Source organism: Streptopelia decaocto (assembly GCF_964273445.1).
Source record: "Streptopelia decaocto genome assembly, chromosome: Z".
Classification (NCBI taxonomy): domain Eukaryota; kingdom Metazoa; phylum Chordata; class Aves; order Columbiformes; family Columbidae; genus Streptopelia; species Streptopelia decaocto.
The window spans coordinates 7,414,026-7,435,966 of record NC_138657.1 but is presented as its reverse complement, the minus strand read 5'-3'; the positions used below and the strand labels follow the sequence as shown (position 1 = coordinate 7,435,966).

Below are 21,941 nucleotides of genomic sequence, written 5' to 3'. Positions count from 1 at the left end.
TATATTGTAAAAACTAAGCTATTGTGCAATGTTGCAAAGCAGCCTGGGCATTCCAGCCACTTCCCTTAGTATTCTGACCTCTCCCCATCCTGTGCACTCCCCATTTACCTCTTCAGCCACTGACTTCTCCCACAACTTGTTGAATCCTCACATACTCCCTCTTTCCTTCAAGCAAAAGAAAACAAAGTTTTGTCTCATTTCATAAATTTGCCATGGTTTTACTTATAGTGTATATAAGTCTTTTTAGTGCTCTACTCTGAATAAATACTATTTTTTGCACAGAACATTCCCAGAAAGCCTCCCCTCATTAGAAAGGCTGTTATCTCCTATAGTTTTCAATGAAAATGAAGCGTAAAATGGTTCCTAGAAAAGAGGCATTCTTTCAACATGTCCACTGCCTCCCTCTGGGAGCCATGAAAGAGGAGCTAAACTGCCTTCGAGGGAGATGGTGGTTCCTTACACTGTCACAGGCTTCCACTTAACTCAAACTAATTAACCATTTTACTTCTAAATTCTAAGAAAATTAAATCTCCAGTCAAAGGAGAAGTGTTAAAATTTTGGGGCGGAAATGTTGCTTTTTCCCTATGAAACAAATGGCTTAGTCCTGACATTAAAACAGAAGCATAGCACAAATTTACCTGTAAAATCACCTCTATAAAGAGAAAAAAACATTATGTAGACTGTAAGAAACTTTTATCTATCAGAGCTTACAATTAACATTCGCAACACAGAGCAGTTCATATCTAATCATTATCCAATAACTGATGGGAAGGAATGATGGAGGAGGATGGTAAGAGCAGAACAAGCACATCTTCCTCCTTCATGGAAATGTGAGAATGAGAATTCTCTTGGGGGTTTCTTAACAGGAAAGAAGAAGAAAATAAATCCATGTCTTCCTGCAAAGGCATACTCTACAACCCAAGGAATGTAGGGAGTTCTCAGCTTTGAAAATATGTGAAAACAGAATCAGTTTCACAGTCTTGGAGATAACAGTGCAACATTTTGAGATACAACTACAAATATGTGGACCAAATCCTGACACGAGTCGATGCAGTTTTGCAGAAAGTGACGCCCACTTTGCCTGCGGGCTGGAGTGTGCTTTTAATTAATCCTTTCCAGACAATTGCACTAAAGAACATCACTAAGCAATAAAATTAAGGAGCTGAAGAGATTGAAAAAGTTAAGTTTGCCTGTGTACAATTCTGCCAGTACCATTACACAAGACTCTCAGATTGTGAACCACGCAGTCCTCCCCAAACCTTCCAACAAGCACTGTCCTCCCATAAAGACATTCACCTCATCTGATGCTAGTGCTCCTACAAAACCAACAATCGTAGGAAGATAAGAATTCTAAACATGTGCCACATTTTTCACATTTGTAGCTTTTTGGTTGCACATATGAGAATCCAAGGATTTATCACCTTGTAAGACACATTAACAGAGTATTCTGCAAAAAATATGTTTTATTGTTAATTTTTTTAATAGACCAGTGCGATCTTTAACCATATTGATTTACCTAACATGTTCAGATATGGAATTTCGAAGCAAATGCCAGACTTCGGTGGTCTCCTGGCTTTCCTATCTAGGAATGCATTCTACTAAACATGTACCTGAACACGGGGAAGTGAGACATGATGTCCGCAGAATGAAAAGAGCAGCAAAGAAAGGCAGTTCATTCATACTTAAAAAATGAATGCTATTTACACAGAAAGCAATGGATATTGTTTTAACAATGACTGTATGGAAGGAGATGCTTGTTATTTCAATATTACTTGCAAAAAGGATGCTATGGCCACTTGAACCAAGTTTTTTCTAGTTTTAAGAAATAACCTGTTCACCCGGTGGACATAGGTAGTATCTACATAATAGGAAGAATCATATGTCTGAAGATTGTATTTTGAAGGTGAAATTACAGATACACTAATGACTGGTCAACATGTAAGAGGACTTCTACAAGTTCGCAGAACCAATGTAAGGAATTAATAGGTGACTCAGACCAGAAGCATTTGTTTTGGTACAACAGTCCTTGACCATTACTGAGTAAAGCAGGGCAAGCACAAACTATGGAGGGTATCGCGCATATTTCTCAGTCAAAGGAAACCACACCTACCCGTAGAATTGTGCCTGGGAACCTCTACTTTTAGTGACAGCCCTTGGGATCATGGAGAACCTCGAAAACAGAGAAGACAGCAATGGAAGGCTACCAACTGCTCAGAGATCCAAAATCTGATGATCTCATTCATGGAGCCATATATTTCACGATCTCATGGCAATACAATTTGGCATTCATCCCATGAGTGTCACTGAATTCAGCATTTTGTAGATTATCTCTGAATCGCTGAGTACTCTCATCTCTTGCTCTTCCACACTTGGGGATGAGGGAGAGCTTTAGTTTTGAATTTTACTTTAAGCAGAAGCAGTTAAGGTGGATTCTCTGTGGAAACAGACAGCTGGAAACCAGACCCAGAATCCAATTTTTAGCAAGAAACCTGGGAGGACCTAGAAGCACAAGCTGCCCTGGCTAGACCTGCCTGCAGAAGACAATAGTAGCAAGAGCTAAGGAAGGCGAGAGTATCAACTGATAAAACAAGTTCTTCCATCCCTGATACCACATGGAAGAACTTGCAGTGTAAGGAGGGTGAGAGAGGCACAGGAACTTCTGGACTGTAAAAATATCTTAATTGTTATGTACTGAAATTATCTTGTAAGAAAAGGCTTTTCAGGTACCACCCAGGCTCCAGAGATGTGAACGAATGCCCAGGCCTGAGGAAGAGGAGAACGGTTGCTTGCAGCAGCCCGAAGTTCATTGGTAGGGGTGCTGCTAAAATCCATTCTTCTCCAAGGAATCACAAGGTTTATGTTTTATTTCCCCTTTTGACCCTGTATGTTTTCAGCTTGTAAAGAAGTGGAAGGAAGGCAAGAACAAGGCGCACATTGGAACCCACTTCTCTCAACAGAAGATCTCAGTTCAACATCCCGAGAAATGAGATCTTAACTAGGGAGATGAAGTAACTTCCTTAGGACACTGCGAAGAAAGAAAAACCCATTCTACAGTGAAGACTAAATTTTGTCTTGCAGCATCCATGTAAACAATTTTTTCACAAGACTTCAAAGAACAGAGAGGTTTTTGTCCAGGAAAAGTAATAGGTTCTAGAGAAGAAACACGGGGGTTTTCTCCTTCAGATAAGCTACTCCTACCGAAAGGCCTGCAATATTAATAGACTAGGTGAGAGAGCACCAGTTTTCTTTCCTGAGTTACCTGAAATGTAAAAAATTTCTAATGCTAAATCATTTATGTTGAAACTTCAAGGCCAGGACCTATCTCCCTGATACAGCACACGCACTTTCCTGACATGCATGTCTTTTCAAGCCTAAAATGTATTAGATAGATGCACCTAATGAGTTCAGAACCTTGTTCGCTCAGAAGAAAACATTTCCAATTGCAAGTCTCAATAGAATATAAAAATAGAATCCCTTTTAGATAATATGGAGGAGCTGCAAATACTTAACCTCAGGATGATCACTGAAAAATCTTTTTAAAGTCAGAATAGGCCTTTGCTTTTCTATTTATTGGATTTTTAGTAAGATGAACATTGTTAGTACTGCAAGCAGTTACAGCCTCCACCTTGAGAGTCACTTCATGTTCCTGCTGTCAGACATGAAAGATTCTTCTCCTCTCACTAGCTCGATAAAAATCTGAAGTTATATTAGCACAATCCAAATAGTACTTCCAGACCCTTTCTCTGCAGAACAAGGATGCTATTATACAAACAAACCTGTACACACGTATGTATCAGATAATTTAATTAATAGTTACCTAAAATAATTTGAGTTTACTGGTTTTTTTTTTTACACAAATAGTCAAGAACAGACTCAGTGGCATACGCTGGTAGGCACACACAGGTTAAGATTCAGTTTGTTTGATTAGGCAGAGTTGATATCAGAGGCAACTCCATATGCAGTTCTTCAGGACAGCACTATAGACAGTCCAAGAAGGATCCTCCTAGTCTCCTCTCACAAGTATATTGCAGATGGATAAAGTCCAGCGCAGTTATTTAATTGTATTCAGCTAAAAGCTAAACACATTATTAAATCTCATACCAAAGTAACTAAAGAAATAAACCTTGTGTCTCAAAAAAGTATTGTCTGAGGAGGAGAGGGAGGGAAATCAAATGGCATTATTTTTGCAGCTGCAGTTAAGATACTGTAAAACTTGAAGTAAACTTTAAAAACCCAAGTCTTTCTGTATCTATGAGTCAACCTGAGTCAACTTGTGTGTGCTCTAGACTGACTCGCAACTGCGTTGACTAAGGCAGCAGTATTTCACAAATTGTTAAATCAGATGCAATTCCTCCTAACCAAACTTTCTTAAACCTTTCTCTCCTCGCAAAAGCAAAGAGAGACGAGATATTGGTTCAGCTAATTCAGCCTACTTACTGTTAAACTTGACACGTATGGTCTAACCAGATCACTCACGCCTTCAGGAAGAATGATTTTTCTTAGGTCAGGTAGAATACATACCAAATAAAAAATTCTGAATCGCTAGTGTGAATTAGTAAACAAGGCTTCTGTGCCTTTTGTATTTGAGAATTACTGTTTTCAGATATGACAGTATAACTACAAATGCTCGATTACTTGGCCTGCAATTTAACAGCAGGGTTTTGATTTACCAGACCCCTCAGCCTGATGACAAAGCCAGACTCCAGTGACCAGCTCTCTGACGGTCTTCAGTGCCAACAGAATTTTGAACCCCCTGGAGTCAACTGGCTAAACACTATGTGGGTCAGGGTTTCACTTAATAGATGTTCACCTTCCTCTACTCTGAACTATGCTTGGCTGTATTTTATAATGATTTACCATGTTCTTTAATATAAACGTACAATACGCTCATGAAATATTAAATACACGGAAGATTTTAAAAGAATGCACTTATGATGCAGACTGCCTTACCAAGCAAAAAGGACATGATGGTGATAAGGAACACCATGAGCCTTGCTAGATATTAGATGAGTTTATCTTAACTGTGACAAAAATAATGCAAAGCTAGCTTTTCCTGTCACCTCAAAAGATTGATAGAACGGGCTTTAGAAATACCTGGTGAATTTGTTCTAAAATAAACATCCATCCTGTCTTAACACAGACTGATGTGCATATAGAAGCATACCATCATTTTATTTTTCCTTCAAACGCAACTTTATTTATACAGTAACTTAAACATTCAATCACAAAATTGTATCACACACAGAAGTCATTTGAGTATTTTCTCAGTTTTTTTAAATTATGACAATACACATCACAATGTAGACAGAACTGAGCAATAAGCCCATGTAATATTCCAAGATCTGCAGAAGTTAGAAATGGTAGAAGAGTGATACTAAGACAACATTATATTTGACATTATTTTGATTCACCCACTCTAGATCTAGGTTCAATAGTGAACTTACTGATCAGTGAAACACTCATGAGTATAAAGAATTGTGTACTCGCCTCCTTTTTAGATTTCCAAGTACTTTTTCACTGAAAATTCACTCTGATCATTTTGTTTCAAAATTATTTCAAAGCATTGTTATTCAGGTTTCAGATATTTGGCTTTTGGTACACATATTATATTTTGAGAGCATCGTGTCCCCCACTGAAGTCAACTGCCATACTGTGGATTCTGATCTCCACAAATGTAACGCACTAATGTCATTCCATGCAGTCATAACTATTCCTGTAAAACTATTTTGCCTTCAGTGGAGAGTTAAAACTTGCTCTAATAACAACAATTCAAAACAACAGTGAAATAATATATTTTTCCAACAATTGCACATCTAAAACAGAACAGGTAAAAAATACTGCAGCAACGGTACTTGCAAGAGTTCCTTCATTTTAATTTGAGGAATGTGCTTTACCAAGTTGGAGAACTTCCTTATAACTTTTTTCGTCTCTCTGACATTTATTTTTCATTAATAATTCACTAGTGATCAATATATCCTGGACATGAGTGTGCAAAACTGTCCACGCTCAGTTACCTGTTACACACCAAGAAGAGGGTATTGAAGTGGCATTGGTCTGTAAGTAAACGTGACCAACAGTTCTAACTGTGTTGGTGGTGCATTTGCAACCTACAGTCCTTGCTAACTACAAATAAGGCAAGATCACCATTAGGTCACATACTATCAGCCATTATCAGCTTATGACAACAGAAAAGGGAAAATGGTCACTTAGCTGATTCATTTCCATTTCTCCAAATTTGTGTTTGTACGACACTGGGTTATGGCAGTCTAATTCTAACTTTATCTATAAAAATACTCTTCTGCGGTAACTAGACAGTACTTCTGGCAGAGCTGGAAAACACTCAAGGAAAGTGGTTTCAGAGTTGTACCATGAGAGTTACACTCCCTCTTTAGACTACATCAATGGCCCAGAGGAATGACCAACTCAGAGTGCTCAGCCCCATAAGTGTTTCATCAGAAAAATGAAATCACCAGATGGAGAGGAGCTGACATAGTAGGAAGAACTCAGATTCCATCCTAACCCTGGAACGCAGTTTCACATTTTTGTAGAGATGTGTTTATGTTATGAAAATTGAGAAAGCAGAATGAAACTGTTGCAATGTTTTGGGCCCTAGTTTCTAAATTCTTCTTTTCTTATTAATAGTCCTTGGAGGCAAAACACCGCCAATCTCCTTTCTGTGTTTTGAACTAAGTCTCAAAGGCATCGAAACCAGCATAATACTTTTGCCCTTTATTCCTCCTGTTTTCTTGGACTCGATGATTTTGCATTTGACTTGTTCTATGATGTTTAAGTGTTTATTACATTGATGAGAAATACTAAAATCAGGATACAAAACTATCCGAAGAACAATCACACTGTAAGTCAGTATGGTCCTGACAGAAACCAGGTGACCAATTCCATCTACTGAACAGTGCTTTCTTTAGCACTAACAGAGCACGGGCATGTGGACAGGACATATCTGTGCTTCCACTTGCCCTATGTCTTTGCGACCAGCCTGATGTGTCCATGGCGGGGCCAACAGAAGGACATTCCTCATTCTGCATTAACACAGGGGACAGCACTTTGACCTATGAGATGGCTTCCAGGGGTTTTCCATATGGTGCTGGGTAATCACAGAGTTAACAAGTCCTAATTCTAAGGCGTCCCCATAAACTGAGAGTTACGTAGGTATGATGGACACCTGCATTTCTGAGCCTCTGTAGTGTAGAAATACTTCCTATCGCATTTATACATAACATTAATGAAAATGTAGTAAAGACACACAAAACTTACGTAGTCGTGAAAGGCTTTTGCTTCACTTGAATGTTCACATGTTTCTCGTCTTTCTGGAGCTGCACAGTAGAGATCCCAAAACACGCTGCAAGTTAAGAAGTTACAGAGATGGTGAGAAAATCATTGTAATACTTGTGTAGATTTATAGTATATACACACCACACATGCATGTTCACATATAGAAACAGACATATCGCTTCCTCACCAAAGGATGAAAAACACTTACCTCTATGAAAGAATTTAGCTTTGTAACACATTTATGAAGAATCAAGTCCGGTTATCTGATTCAAGGCAAGCAGTGCTGTATTCCTTTAATATCACTACAGTATAAACCAAGAAGCTAGTCTAATATACAAGGTTTAAGGCTACAAAGCTTATTACTGAAGCTCTGCATTTCACGTGCTGCAATTAACTTCCACAAAGCACAGGAAGGGACAGATTCACAATAACATAAAAAGCCGGAGAGAAACCCAGGAGTCCTTCCAATGTCCGACACTGTGCTTTAAACAGAAGTTCCCAGAGAAACAGGTTTATGGACAAGAGTGGGAAATAGATGGGTATGTTCTTGGCTTACGAATAGTGAAAGGAAATTTTGGTTCTCCCATTGGTCTCCCCCCTCAACTATTCAGCTATGCACAAAAAGATTCTGGAATGAAATTATGTGTATGCTATAACAAATAAAACCACAAAATGTGTTAGAGTTCTGTAGTGTTTCCTTATTGTTTTAGACTTAATCCTCTGTCACTTACTCCAGCGCTGTAATATGGAATTGTGGAAAATGCGAGCACTCTGCTGCAGACGATCAAAACTGAGGATAATGCAGACAGAGATACAAGGAACACGTTCCCCTTGCCAGGCTTCCATCACACAGCTAAAAGCTATGAAAGAGAAGTCAGTGAAGAGTATGCCACCTTCCATGCAGATGTACCAATCAGTTGGGGTTGTGTTCAAATGGGTATTCTACAAACACTGATGTGTCTCTGCACACCAGCATATACAAGCAAATGGTATCACGCATAAAAAACTACCAGTCAACCCCACGTCTACCCATATCCCGAGCTCAGAGAAACTGAAAATGCAAACACTGCAGCACCAAGCCCGGCTAATGCACACTGCCTCACAAAAAGGCTGGTAGCTTGCCTTCAGCTAATTGCTTTCATATGCTATTCCCGTGGCTAAAACATGGAATGAAGACTGAGGAGGCTCACATCCATATGCAGTGTCTCTGTATATATATATATCAATTTATTTTTTTTCCAAATGTAATTATTGCAGATATATATAATGATCTCTTACAAGCACAATTTACTGGAAGGTGGTGAAGAAAGAATTGCAGGCCATCTTCTTTCAAAGGTGACTTCTTACCAATACACTATGCAATGTTTCCTTTCCCATATCTGCTATCTGGATTTTTTTCTATATCTAATTTTCTGTTCTCTCATTCCCTAACAGGAAAATGTTTCTCAATCCTCATCTTCACATTCCTTCTACAACGTTCACCTGAATTTCTTGCCTCCAGCTGCTGGAACTAGCAATCAACATAATCTGAAAACCCGAGCAAAAGAAAATTGATACTTACCACCACCAGGAATGCAAGAATCCTGGGGGCTCCCCCAGTGTGATGTTTTTTTCCCATCTTATCTAAAACAAAACAATAGAAACAGAGGTGTCCATTTTTGTGATCATTGTGACTAAAACGCATTACGTAATTCAGGCAGATAGCAAAAAGAGAAGATTTTGTAGTTATGAAAGGTTTTATCATCATCAATGTGGATGACCATATTACTTATTTTATTACACTTACTAATACAGCTGACACCTAAAATAAGCTTTCCTTATTCTAGGATACCGTATTTTAGATTTTTTTTTTTTTAATTTCAGTTCTGAGTAGAATTCTATTAACGATGTATTCTTTTATCACTCCAACACTGATGTGATTATTTTGAGGTCAAAAATGCATGTGTCGTCCACCCCCCCAAAAAAAATGTTGCGTTAAAAAGTACCCTTAAAATGATGTAAAAGCTCTTCCAGTTTGCGCTAAGGAAAACACAGAAGAGACAGAACTGGTGTTACTGGTTCAGCAGGTGGCAGTCTTCCCTCCGCATCCAAAGCGAGCGGTGTTTTATAATCCTCAAGGAGTGCTTTACTGCTGGAGGTAATGTGGCAAATACGAGCAGCATCAGTTATAACCCACTTTCCCAGCACTCAGTGAAAATGGAAAGCTCGTCTGGCTTGGCTTGTCTACTCTGGCTCCTGAACAGAGCTATACGGGCTATGGCTGCTTTCCCACCCAGGAATCTCTATTTATTTAACAGTTTTCCAAGGAAATGCAGTTTAAGAACTTCTACCCTTGATTTCACACTTTTCCCGTTGATCAGCAAACCCATCAGATGACATAACGCACCGTGACAGCGCTCGGCCTCTCTGCAACTCTTCACAAATGTTGTATCTTAACTACGATCACACAACCATGTTATTAATGCCACAGTCATTAGTTTGTCCTTCACTACAAAATCAGTGTGGACTACAATAAAGCCTGAAATCCACACAACGCTGTACAGGAGAATGTTAAAACTGGGTGAAACCAGGGTGTTGCACGCACTCCAAGTTCCTCCCATTACAACTACACATAGCATTATTTCCTCTCCAATTTTGTTAAAAATTATTATTCAAACACAAACCATATTCCATTCTACAGACAGGAAGAGGCTTATTGTAATGAACTGCATAAAAAGCCTGAATATGAAAGGTACTCAAAGATATATATATAAACAAAAATAAAATCTTACTACAAAAGGCTGATACAGTGCTCGTAACGCAAGAGGCACTGGTAAAGCCAGCATTTTCCAAAAGAGACAAAAACTTTGATTCTCAACTCCAACTTCATTTCCACATCCAGTTCTTCAGAAATTTAAACACATACAAGCTCTGCCAATAGCTACCAGGAGCAGAATATGTAGTTCGCACACCTAAAAATGTTCTTCGTGCTCATACAAAGTAACCTAGCATAATTTTGATGTATTATTTGAATATAACTATTAAAAATATTTTTGCTATCTAAAAATTATTTTTAAAAGGTAACCTTGAGGTGCTATCACTTCTCTTGGTAAAGTCGTCAGCATGAACCAACTGCATGGTGCTTAATACCACCACCATGAAACAGCAGGTAATATATAAAAAGCATATTTTTAAAAGCTCCTGTTTAAGTGCTGGCAGATTAAAATATTAATAAAAAATGAAAACGATAAATAAAAGCTAAAGCTGCTATGAAGGTATTACACACTCTTGAAATACACTCCCCTGACGCATGATTGCTCCTCACATGCAATGGGAATGGCTTGGAAGGACTTGTGTTCATCACCAGGAACACACAGTACTTCTGAGAAGTTTCAAAAACAACATACTGAAGAGGTGCGTCACACAACCAAAACAAAAAGTTGTTCCTGAAGTTGAAAAATCATTCAGTTAAGAGTAAAAATTATCTGTGTGCAGAAAGCATTCTCTACGCTTGAGCAGTACTCATGCTCTTCAGATTGGGGCTTGATGAGGAAATTACCCAACTCACAGGGCTCATGCTGGTCCTTTCTAAAGGACATATTTAATCTTGAGAAATTTATACAGGAGTCTCAATGAAATGTGGAAGTTTGAGGATTGTTTGAAGGGGTTTGGTTTTGTTTTTCAAAAAGACATACTTCTGTCTCACATGGCCAATGTCAAGTCTGCCTCGCCATAGAGATAGATTTATAAAGAGTTACTAATTTTAGAAAAATACCCTCAGTGTGAACTGTAACGATTAAGCTCATAACAGGTGATTGATTAACTGGGAAATGCCCACCTTCCTGGTCCAGCCAAGCTATTAGGAATTATTCCTCCAAGGCTAGGACCTAACTTCAAGCATAGAAAATATGTGAGATAACGATCAGCTCTTCAAGGAGAACACAGCAGCTGGGACACCAAGGGAAAGAATCTGGAGGAAAACAGCTTCTTTTTGTTTCAAAAATGTGTGTACCCATCTGAACAGCTCGATTCAACCCTCATAAGCAATGACATGGTTTAGATGAAAGCTAGTTGTGCTAGTCCCTTGACATTTTGCCAGTTTTATGATGAACTGGTATGAAGCAGCTCTTGAGTTACTTCAAACCAGTACTTCATGCCATGTCTCCTGAAAGGAAGCAAATTTGCAGATCAGGATACAAGAGTTACAGCCAACACACAAAGAGGTCTCTGGTATCAAGAGATCCAGGAAAATCCTTGAGACCTTGAGGTCCTATGTTATAGAGGTGAAGGCAACAAAGCTTTGAAGGTTGTACTCAACAAGGACCACAAGGCACAGTTCACTGCCTAACTGAAAGATCAGCAGAGGACTTCTAGACCTTACTGACTCATAGAATCACAGAACAGCTCAGGTTGGAAGTGACCTTGAAATATCATCTTGTACAGCCCTCTGTGGGAAAAAGAGCACAGATGAGATTCCTTAGCATCCCATCCAGTTGCATCTTGAAAACCTCCAGCGATGGGGACTCCACCATGTCCCTGAGGAGGTTGTTCCAGTGAATGACTGTTCTCACTGTACCGCAGATTTCTTTCTCGTATCAAAATGAAACCTCCCCCTGTGCAACTTGTACCCATTGCCTCTTGCCTTCTCTATGTGGCTCCTTACCAAGGAAGAGCCTCTGTCCTCTTTGTAGCCATCCTTTAAGTACTCTAACACTGTGATGAGGTGTCCCCTGGGCCTTCTCTTCCCAAGGGAGAAAAGACCAAACTCCACCAGTCTTTCCTCACAGGGCAAGTTCTCCAGCCCTTTGATTTGTGGATCATTTCTATGGAATTTAAACTAGACACAAAGCATTACAGGAACAATTAGAACAACCTTCTCTAAGTTATCTAGGAGCACAGTGGATTCCATTATATCCAACTGAAATTTTCCTTTTCTTAATTTTGTTCCATTACTCTCAGACACGTTCCCTGGTATATCTTTAACAAAGGGCACTCAGCCTTCGTCATTTACACATATAAATGACAAACAGGTCAGACAATCTATGTACACTTACTCCTTCTACACCCACATGTTCAAGTTTTGAAGCTACCTATTTTTAACTAAATCCACCCAAATTATACTAGCAGATGCAGACTGCCGAAGCAGAGAGGCCATTGAGTTCAAACAGCCATGCTTTTTAAGGAGGGACCAAACCAACACTAATTTCCTCCTATGCCACCAGGGTGTCCCCTACACCTGAAGTCCTCTCACAACAAACTGGCTGCAATGGGGTAGGTGCTTCTCAACAGCACTGAGCCAGAAAAGGACAAAAACGCACAGAAAACTGTAGCTTTCAATACATCATAAATTCACTAAAGGACTTTTTTTTTGTGCTTCTCTCAATTTGTGTTCTCTTGTTTTCATCCCATATGCCAATGCTCTCCAACAAAAACAGTTGACTGACATGGAGTACAAGGCTGGGGCAGAGCTACTTGTGATTTGCAGCCCAGGACTGAATGGGCGTTACAGTACTAAGATCTGTTAAGATCTGCACAATCAACTATCATTTTTTTCTGCTGCTTTTACCACTTGCCATTTAACTTGTGCATTTTAGTTTACTTTCTCCAAGCCATATTAGTGTATAGTTTTCTCATTCTAAGCCTGTCCTCCCAGATATTATTTTTTCCAGGTTTTCCCATATCAGTGGTAACTGCCTCTGGTTCCACCACACAACCACTCACAAGTGTTGTCAGTGTAGTATTTACCCTTCTGCACTGCTAATGCTTGAGGTAAATAAACTCACTGACAGCTTCATGTGAAATGTAACAGACACCGCATACCAATTCTATACAGTATGTGGCCCTGCCCTATGTTTACCATCTTTTGGCTACTATTAGTCTTCACTTTAAAGATTTGATATATGTTCTCTTATTACAGTTGCTCAGACCTGAAATTTTCCTTATAACCAAAGAGTGGATTAGTTTTAAATGCTAAGTTTCAACACACGATATTGAATGTTTTCTAGAAATCCAAATGTCATACTAGCTATACTTCTGCCAACTGCTCATTTTGCAAATATATCATAAAACCAAAATGAGCAAAATGAATCCTGCACAGGGTATTATTTACAAATGACAGCTGTTTGGGGAAAGACTATGCTCTCCATTATTTTCTTTCTTATTTTTCCATTGCTTTACCAAAGAGAAAAAACGATTGTCAAAAACATACTTTACTATATACTGATACTACCACAATTCTACCTCTTTTCATCACCTCTGCTAAGTGAATTTTCTATAAACACCACAAACAATGCTCCAGGTTCTCACCCTCCCCTATCCCACCTCAAACACGTAATCACTAGCATAGTAATTTTATTAAATCTTAGAGAAATATCACATGAAGCAAGCACAACATCTTGACTATTTTTTCCTCGCTTCTCACTATTCAACTATTATTATCTTAAATGTTCTTATCAAATAAAGATTAAAAACAATAATAAATCCAAAAGACCTCAATATGTTTGGTATACAGGTATTTTTCCACCCCAGGAAAAATGTACCATGCTAAGGAGACAGAATTTACTTCAATCTTCAAAAGATGTACACAAAGTCTTTGAAAGACTATGAAAAATTATTGTGTAAAGGTAAAAATACTGTTAGACATTGAAAGCGTTTATGAGACAGGACCTAATGGCTGTAGTCATAATTGATGCGCCAGATGAAAAGAAGTGGTTAGAAGCATGGGAAGAACACACAGGGAGATCAGCAGTGCTCAAGAGAATGTGAACTGCAAGCGTATGACAGTGGGATGCAGAACAAATGATCGCTGTGTATTTTGGAAGGGTACATCATTCATAATTGGAGGTATCAGCAATAAGCTAGGAGGTCATCAGAACGGACTACTGGCCAATGCGTTCTCTAACATGCACATTTACTACAGAAAATAGATGAATCTTTCCCCGGTGTGATAGCAAATCGCAGAATAGGGTAACAAATCACAGCAAAACAGTTATGCAAAGGTGTGTTAAATGACAAGGCAAACTGGCTGCTGCAGAATCAGAAATCTATGCTGATCAATGTAAACAGAAATTCAACATTGCCACTGCTGTTTATCCTAGGCCAATGTATATTTATTTCACTTGCACACACTGGAAAGTTACGTAAGGAAAAAAAAGATGGGGAAACATACCTCTGATAAAAACGTCTGGGCTGATTTCTGTGCTCCTACATGGAGCAGATATTCATATACGTACAGTGCTAATCTGAAAAATAAACAAAAAGGACAATATTTAGTATGGTGCATTTGTTTGTTCCTCTTCTTTAAGAACAAGGGATTATCAGAAGTTTGAGGTGTACTCTATTGCCTTTCGCAAACCACTATATACTGAACATGTCAAATCTATTATACAGAACTTTTAAGCTAGACATGTAGGTCAAATCGAGCGGAGGTGTTTAAATAGTAGTTAATTAAATATTATTAAACCCCTAATTTACTTAATGTCAACATTTTTAATGATATTTGGACAAGTGCCCAGTGAGCTAACAACTGACCTACTGCTCCTATTTGCCCACTCTATACCCTGCTTACTGTAAATGCGATATATACATACAGCAACACAGCTTATTTTTCCAGATCAAACTTCTTTCTATGTGGAACACATCAAGCTGTTTGCACACTCGAACAATAGCCTGTGTTTATTCAAAGAATATACAAACTCCAGTCTACATCAGGAAAAGTAATCCCAGCACCTCATACAACCACATCTCCCAAGCTAAGTGCAGAGCTCTGGATCCATCCAGACCTGCGCATTGAGGAGCTCTGATGACAACCGAGCTACAAATGACTCTCGCAGCTCCTGAAGGAGCTTCCCACAAACTGATCCTCAGCACCGAGGAGCATCTCCAGCTAAGTGCAAAGCACTGGAGTGAGGATCTTGCTGCAAACAGAGCACTCATTCCCTGAATGGATACAGCGCATCTCGGGCTGGGCAGCTCTGCTCAGTAACCCAAGAAGAGGGGAGCTGCAACAACCAATTTCTATCAATACAGCCTATGCAAGTGAGATTTGGATTAGAAAACCAAACTAACACTTTCATGTTCCTCAGATGACTCTCCAGAGAGGCTCCCATCTGTCTGTTTCAAGATTTTCAAAACGAAATCTCGTTTAAAAGAATAATTCAATAATAATGCTTGGAAATTGTCTATAAAACATTTCAGCCCGAGAAAGGAAAATAAAGTCAGGCTGCACATTTTTACATTTGCTAGCTGAACCATTTTTAAGAAAATGTATTTGCATACACTTCATGATACACCACTATTCTTATCTGAAACATTTTACTATTCATATTTTTAAAATATGTACTTTAACTAAACCAAATAGAGAGGCAGAGAATATCTGTTTTCGTGTTACTGTTCAAAACATTATGCAGTAGTAGATGAGGTAACTGTCATCATGGCACTGACAGAGTAGTAATTATTGCAGTAACCTTTAATGTATGAAATTTTAAAACCTAGAAGAATAATTCCATAAAAATTGTTTTCATTAGTTGTTTATACTTTGTAGATACAATACACACTTAAAAAAAATTAAATTGATACTCAAACACATGCCTGGGTTTAGTTTGAACCTTGAGATGGGTCGTGCCCACTCTTTAACGCCAGTATTTTACAGAGCAGTTATTTATTGGTTTATACGGAGCCATATTGACAAAGGCAGACTCAGCGTGCAAAGCACGCTGTGGTTTCTGCAACGGAGCACGGGCCGGCGCTCAATGCGGAACAGCTCAGGACACCGTGATAAAGCATCCGTAAGAGCTGCAGAGAGAGAGACCATCACATACTCTCTAGCAGCTCATCCCAAAAGCACATCTGCATTTAAAAAAACAAAAAAAGTCACATCTTGTTCACTTAACTCTTACTAGTTCAACTATCTTTTAAATTTTTAAGCAATAAATGGTTGTAGACAAAATATAAGGCAGACGTAACCGGCAGAGAGGAAGCACTGTCTACAACAGCCAAGATGACCTGCATACCCAGTTACACTTTAAAGCATCTCACTTGTCTTCCAAGATGCCCTTTTTTGTTCGCATCAAAACGTGAAGCCTGCAGTCCAGATAAAAGGATTTGCATGAGTGTATTTTTTCTACACCACAAAGGAAAGCAAAACAGCACAAAACCCAGCAGTTTATTGCAGGCACATAACCTTCATTTGTGTGCCCTCTGTTGAAAGCTTTAGCTGATATTGCACTGTGATACCCAAACTGACTGCGCAATACTTTAATATCGAGAAAGCTTTGTGAGTCTTATCTCAGGACTCCTGGTGTCCACCTTCAAAACACGGCACAGGCGGCCGTGCTCCAGCACCTGTCACCATCTCTGCCCAGAGCCCATCTTTGCCAGCCGAAAAAATCCAGTACACCTCAACATTGCAAAAAGACAACTCCAAAACAGACTTGAACACACAGAATGTGCAAATTAAGTGTAATTGTAACAACATCTCCAACTCATTGATGTGCATTATTACATCTTGATGTAAAAATACTAGCAGTGAAATGAAATGGTGAAGCTACTGCGTTTATTAAGTGTGGGGGGTAGACATGGCAGATTTCAGGAAAAGAATAAATATTCCATGTTTTAGGCTTGAGGCACTTGTGGCAAATTAAGAGCAGGACCACGCTGGCAAGGGGACTGCCTGGCTCCTGTGACAGGAAAGCCAGGACCACCTTCCACCAACAGATGTGAGACAGAAGGCACAACACAAAATAACCTGATTGGGTCTTATTAGATCTAAATCGCTGGTCCATCCCTGGCTATTACGCTGTCAGGAAGTCTTTACAGAAGTTAACAACATTATAGGTTCATTCAGAAATAAATGCATTTATGGAAGAGATCAGAAGAAAGATACTGATGTTTTACTGAAATAGTTGCAGCAAAAGGACCAATGGAAACCGATGCTCTGAGGAAAGATGGCAAAGAAACCCAAAAAAGATGCAGCACAGTGTAACAAGGAGGATTACCAGACATAAGAACTTTAACTACAGCCTAAGACCATAATAAGATAAAAATGGCTGCAGTCCAAGTGTGTAAAATTAACAAATGAATAAACTATTTAACATTGCAGCAGAAGACTAAGAAAATAATAGTGACATGGTCTCCAACAGCAAAGGACTTGAGTCTGAAGCGGCATTTTAAAAAACAGATTTTACTCATTAAAGTGGTGTGAGAAACCGTGTAAAAGCAGCAAGGAGACATATGTTAAATTTTCACATTTGCATACTTGTTGACATCCCATGAGTAATGCGAGGAAAAAATATTTCCAATCAATTTATGACAACGCTGAAGTAATTTTTTTTAAAGACATGTCATAAGGCCAGAGTTCCCCCCTCCCTGCCAAGACAATTAGATTAAACATTCATCTATGGCCTGATGATACATTCGCTCTATTAAAAAAGTTTACTGTCTAGCTCTTTCTGCTGCAGTGCTCATTTTGCTAAGCTGGTTTGTTTTGCATGAAGTTTCTGCTCTAATTGGACCAAACATTCACACTTCCTACAAATATCTACTGAACTCTGAAGAGAAGAGCTATTTAAATTGTTCTGGTCAAACAGTTATCAGAATATCACCAGGACATAAACGGTAATCACTCTAACTGTGCAGTGGAAATTACCTCCTTACATGTTAATGTGGGAAGATGCAATTAGCCTAATGAGAATTTACAACCAAAGCCTTGCAGCAGTAGGTCCATCGATGAAAAACTAGGTGGTAAACTCCCCCCATTCAAAGTCAAAAGATGAAGACAACTCCTAACTTTCCAAAAAGGCAGAGAAAACCTGAAAGCACCGGGAAGATGTTCACCTGATCTGTTTTTGGTACCTGTTATAACTCAGGTGCTCTGAGTCACACTCCCTGCACCGCCATGGAAACCTGCATTGACTATATGGAGGGTTTCCAGCCGGCTCTTCAGATGAACGTATGCCTATAGAAGGGCTCAAGTTATTACCACAAAGTCTTTCGGGAAGTAATTTGTCCATAAAACACTACAGTAGTATTTTTGCTTCATCCCATAAAGATGTGTACCAAGAAAGTTTCTGTCTGTCAATCTAAAACTGAACTTCTAGCACTGAGTTTGGTTTATCATTATTTCTAAGGAGACAAAGAGCAGAAGGAGAACGGCCACATTTTTCCATGAGGTTCAAAAGCTGGGCTTAGAAGAATAAGGATTTGCAATAAATAAGCTTCTGCTTTCTCTTGAAATCTGCCCAGTAAACGTGCCAGAAGCTGGCAACTATTATACACGGCTTCATGCGGCTGAGAAAAAGTGCACTTGCTTTCATTGTTTTATTAGCCACATGTCATAAATAAAAATATACGTAATTTAACCGAGGGTACAGTGGCGTAGAGCCGTTATGCAGAATGTTATAAAATCAATGTGATGGAGCAGGAGCCTGCAGCTCCCGAGCTTTGGCAGTGAGTCAAAGCGCAGTTTGGGTACCGCGTCTGCAGCACCGACAGCTGCCCCTTCCCAACAACAGCCACCGTGGTCAACGACTGCACGTCTCGGGAATGCCTCCAAATGCTATCACCTTCTCCAACAGCAACAGACGTTATGCTGTTAACAGATGATGCTGGATGTGAATACAATACAAGACAGTACAATACAATAAAAATCTATAATAGGAAAGATCCAGATCTGAGCATCATCAAGATATATATCTAGCATTTTTTACTTCAAAGACTTAATTTTTTAAAACTGTTCATGTATGGGAAGTTCTGCACATGACACACCATCCACTTAACTTTTTTTTTCAAACGGTAATTGAAAAACACAATGAAAACTAGTACATAGGTATCTATACATAATTTTTAGTTTGCATGAAGAAAAGTAAAGCAGCTGAGCGACATTTAAAAGCAGCTCCACAGAGAAGATCTTAACCACTTCTCTGTTTCAGGAAATTTGCTATACTCTAAAAATCATTACTCTGACCTATACAGAGAAGCAGCTCTTTTTTTTCTTCCCAAAAAGGTAAATAAACTTCCATTTCAAATCTAGAGACTCCCAGGATTCTCCCTCATTTAATATCCAAAATATAAACCTCATTCTTGGAAATAAGTGAAAGTAGCACTGAATCCATATTTTAAATATAATATAACAGCTAGGAACATCTCAGAATTGGGGTTTCTTGAACGAACCTTCTTGAATCCATTGACGCAGTACTCTAAAAACTGCTCTGAAGCTCTTGATGGTGAGCTGGTTTGGTAAATTTCAACTAATGACAGCAAACTATTTTTTTTGAATTTTAGTATTTTTAACAGAGTTGTATGTCAAACCACTCTTTCTCTCCTATTTGATCATAGTAATAGTCATTTCCCCCCTTCTCTCTCTCCCTCCCTCCCCATGTATTTATAGACTAATATATATTTTTCCCATGTATGTGCATACATACAAACTTTTCCTTTACATCTGATCTGAGATTTAAGTGATTCAGTTGGCTGTCAGTTATCCATGGTAAGAGAGGACTGGGTGAAGAGACCACAGGGGCCGTTTGGGTGCAGAAGTGCTTTTCTGCACAAAACAAGACACCATGGTCACCAGTACAAACCTTCCCACCCTCCAGGGAAGGTGAGCAGGGATCAGCTTGGATGTGGCATCACAACTCGAGCCATACGCAAGAATTAATAATGAAAACATTTGCCTAGGCAGGTGTGTTAGTTAACAACAGCCCCGACACTGCAGTGATTTATCTGCACGCACACCCCTCGCACATCAGCTCTCCCCGGCATGCTGTTTCACCTACACGTAATTTACATTTTGGTTTGTTTAGCTTGAGGCCAGCAGACTGCTCTTTTCAAGAGCCTCTAATTATGCAGTCTACTGGGTTGTGGGTTTTTTTTTTTTTCCAGCTTTATGTTAATGTTAGTGTTCTGTATCCTATCAGCAATGTGATCAGTTTTCTTAGAAACACTTGGGTATTAAATGAAACCCAAACACTGGTCTGAGGAAACAGTATGTCCCAAAGGAGATCCTCGATGTTTGTTCGGCTACATGCACTGCCTTTTCTGAGAGCTCCTATCGCAGCCCTGCAAATCCAGGCTGCATAATAGCATATGTATTCAACATTGTTCATATTCATTTACTTCTTCCTCTCTCTCCTTGTGTGCCCCTAAATACTTGGGGCTCAAATCTAGTGCCATAATGAATAGTGGCCCCAGCGTCTTGTATCAGGCTGATGGTACTTTCCAAATAAGCTGATCGTTCTCATTTATTCCAGTTTTAGAGATAGGGGAAGCCTTCTCCTACCATGATTCTGGGAAGGCACACTCACTTCTAGTCGCACTTCCATTTGATTGCTTGCAAGATGTCTGGAATATATTCCTCATTAGGTCTGGTCACCCTCCCTTAATTATATGTACTGCTTTAAGTGTTAAAAGCAGTTATAACCCACTAAATGTCCTTTTACTCCAATGACACTAGAAATAACAGGAGGGTTTTTTCCAGTTTACCCATACACTTGCAACTCACAAATCCTTATGCGTCCTAATTCCATGTGCTTTTACTACTCAACCTGTAGACTTCAAGCACTACCATAACTATTCCCAGCAACACATTAACTTGTGTACCAGTATATAACTAAACATTGAACAGTTATCCAGTAGTCATTAATTTTTAAAAATAAAGAAACCAAATCCACCAAAGATACACTCTGTGGTGGTGTCTGCAGTCACTCTCAAAAGCACTTAATTGCACAGTTTTACATATTCTCACCTGTAATGATGTCTTGGTTTGTGCTAAGATGCCACACCACACAGTGGTCCCCACGTTACTTTCATCTGACTCTGAGTTTCATACTCATTTTTGTTCTGGGTGTCAGCTTGTAGAAGTTACTACAAATTCAAAGTATCGCAACATTAAAACACTCCTACATAGGCTCCATCCTGAATGGGATCATTTCCATTGACTTCTAAATTCCTAGTACATCAGCAAAAGGCAGATTTTCTTGATGACCTCTCAGGAACCAAATCAAAATAATTCTTCTTTCTGCACCCAAGTTTTGTGCCTATATTCTTCAAAAAGTTTTCCAGCAGAATTTCAGAGGCTTCCTAGCCTATGTGTAAGAAAGAAGTAAGGCTTATGCACCTGAAAGTTTCTCTGTTTTTTTTTCCAGCTGCATTTGCTGGTGTAGTAATATAATATAGCTTCCTGCAAACCGAGTTCTCTTCAGCCGCTATAGCTACAGCATTATTCCCACAATATTCCTATGTGAAAGCTGTCGAAATTCTAAAACGCATCAGCAGCTGCAGTCCTCAGAAATAACACTACCTTACCTTCACTGCAAATGACAGATGCAAATGAAGATCAAAATATTCTGAAATCAATTGCCTTTGTATCTTCAGTGTTTATTTAGCTTCCCAGTGCTCCCTAACTGCAGTTTGCTCAGGTGGCCCTTACCTCTGCTTAACAGATCGTATGTTTCTGTAGCCTACTCTCCCACCTTCTCGCCTCCCAAACCCTAATGTCGCCAACCTAGAAAGCTAAATCATTTAGACAAACCATTCCTAAAGTCACAGTACACAGTTCTTTGTCCCCTCCTGTTCCTCTCACCTCAGGGCCAGGATGCAGAGACTTACTCCAGACCAGCCAAACTGATGCTTTTGGAAATCTTTAGTCATCAGAGATGAGTTTGGTGTAGCAGAGG

At 39.2% G+C, this 21,941-nt stretch overlaps 1 protein-coding gene across 3 annotated transcripts in view; it reads right to left on the bottom strand.

Moving 5' to 3' along the window:
* Positions 1 to 21,941, bottom strand: part of SSBP2 (single stranded DNA binding protein 2) — a 189,367-nt gene that overhangs the window by 132,756 nt on the left and 34,670 nt on the right. For all 3 annotated transcript variants that reach the window (XM_082075551.1, XM_082075552.1, XM_082075550.1), the window contains exons 2-4: positions 14,438 to 14,510; positions 8,852 to 8,913; positions 7,273 to 7,357 (exon numbers count right to left, since the gene is read on the bottom strand). In XM_082075551.1, the coding sequence (XP_081931677.1) occupies positions 7,273 to 7,357; positions 8,852 to 8,913; positions 14,438 to 14,510 (220 nt within the window). The remainder of the gene's footprint in view (positions 1 to 7,272; positions 7,358 to 8,851; positions 8,914 to 14,437; positions 14,511 to 21,941) is intronic.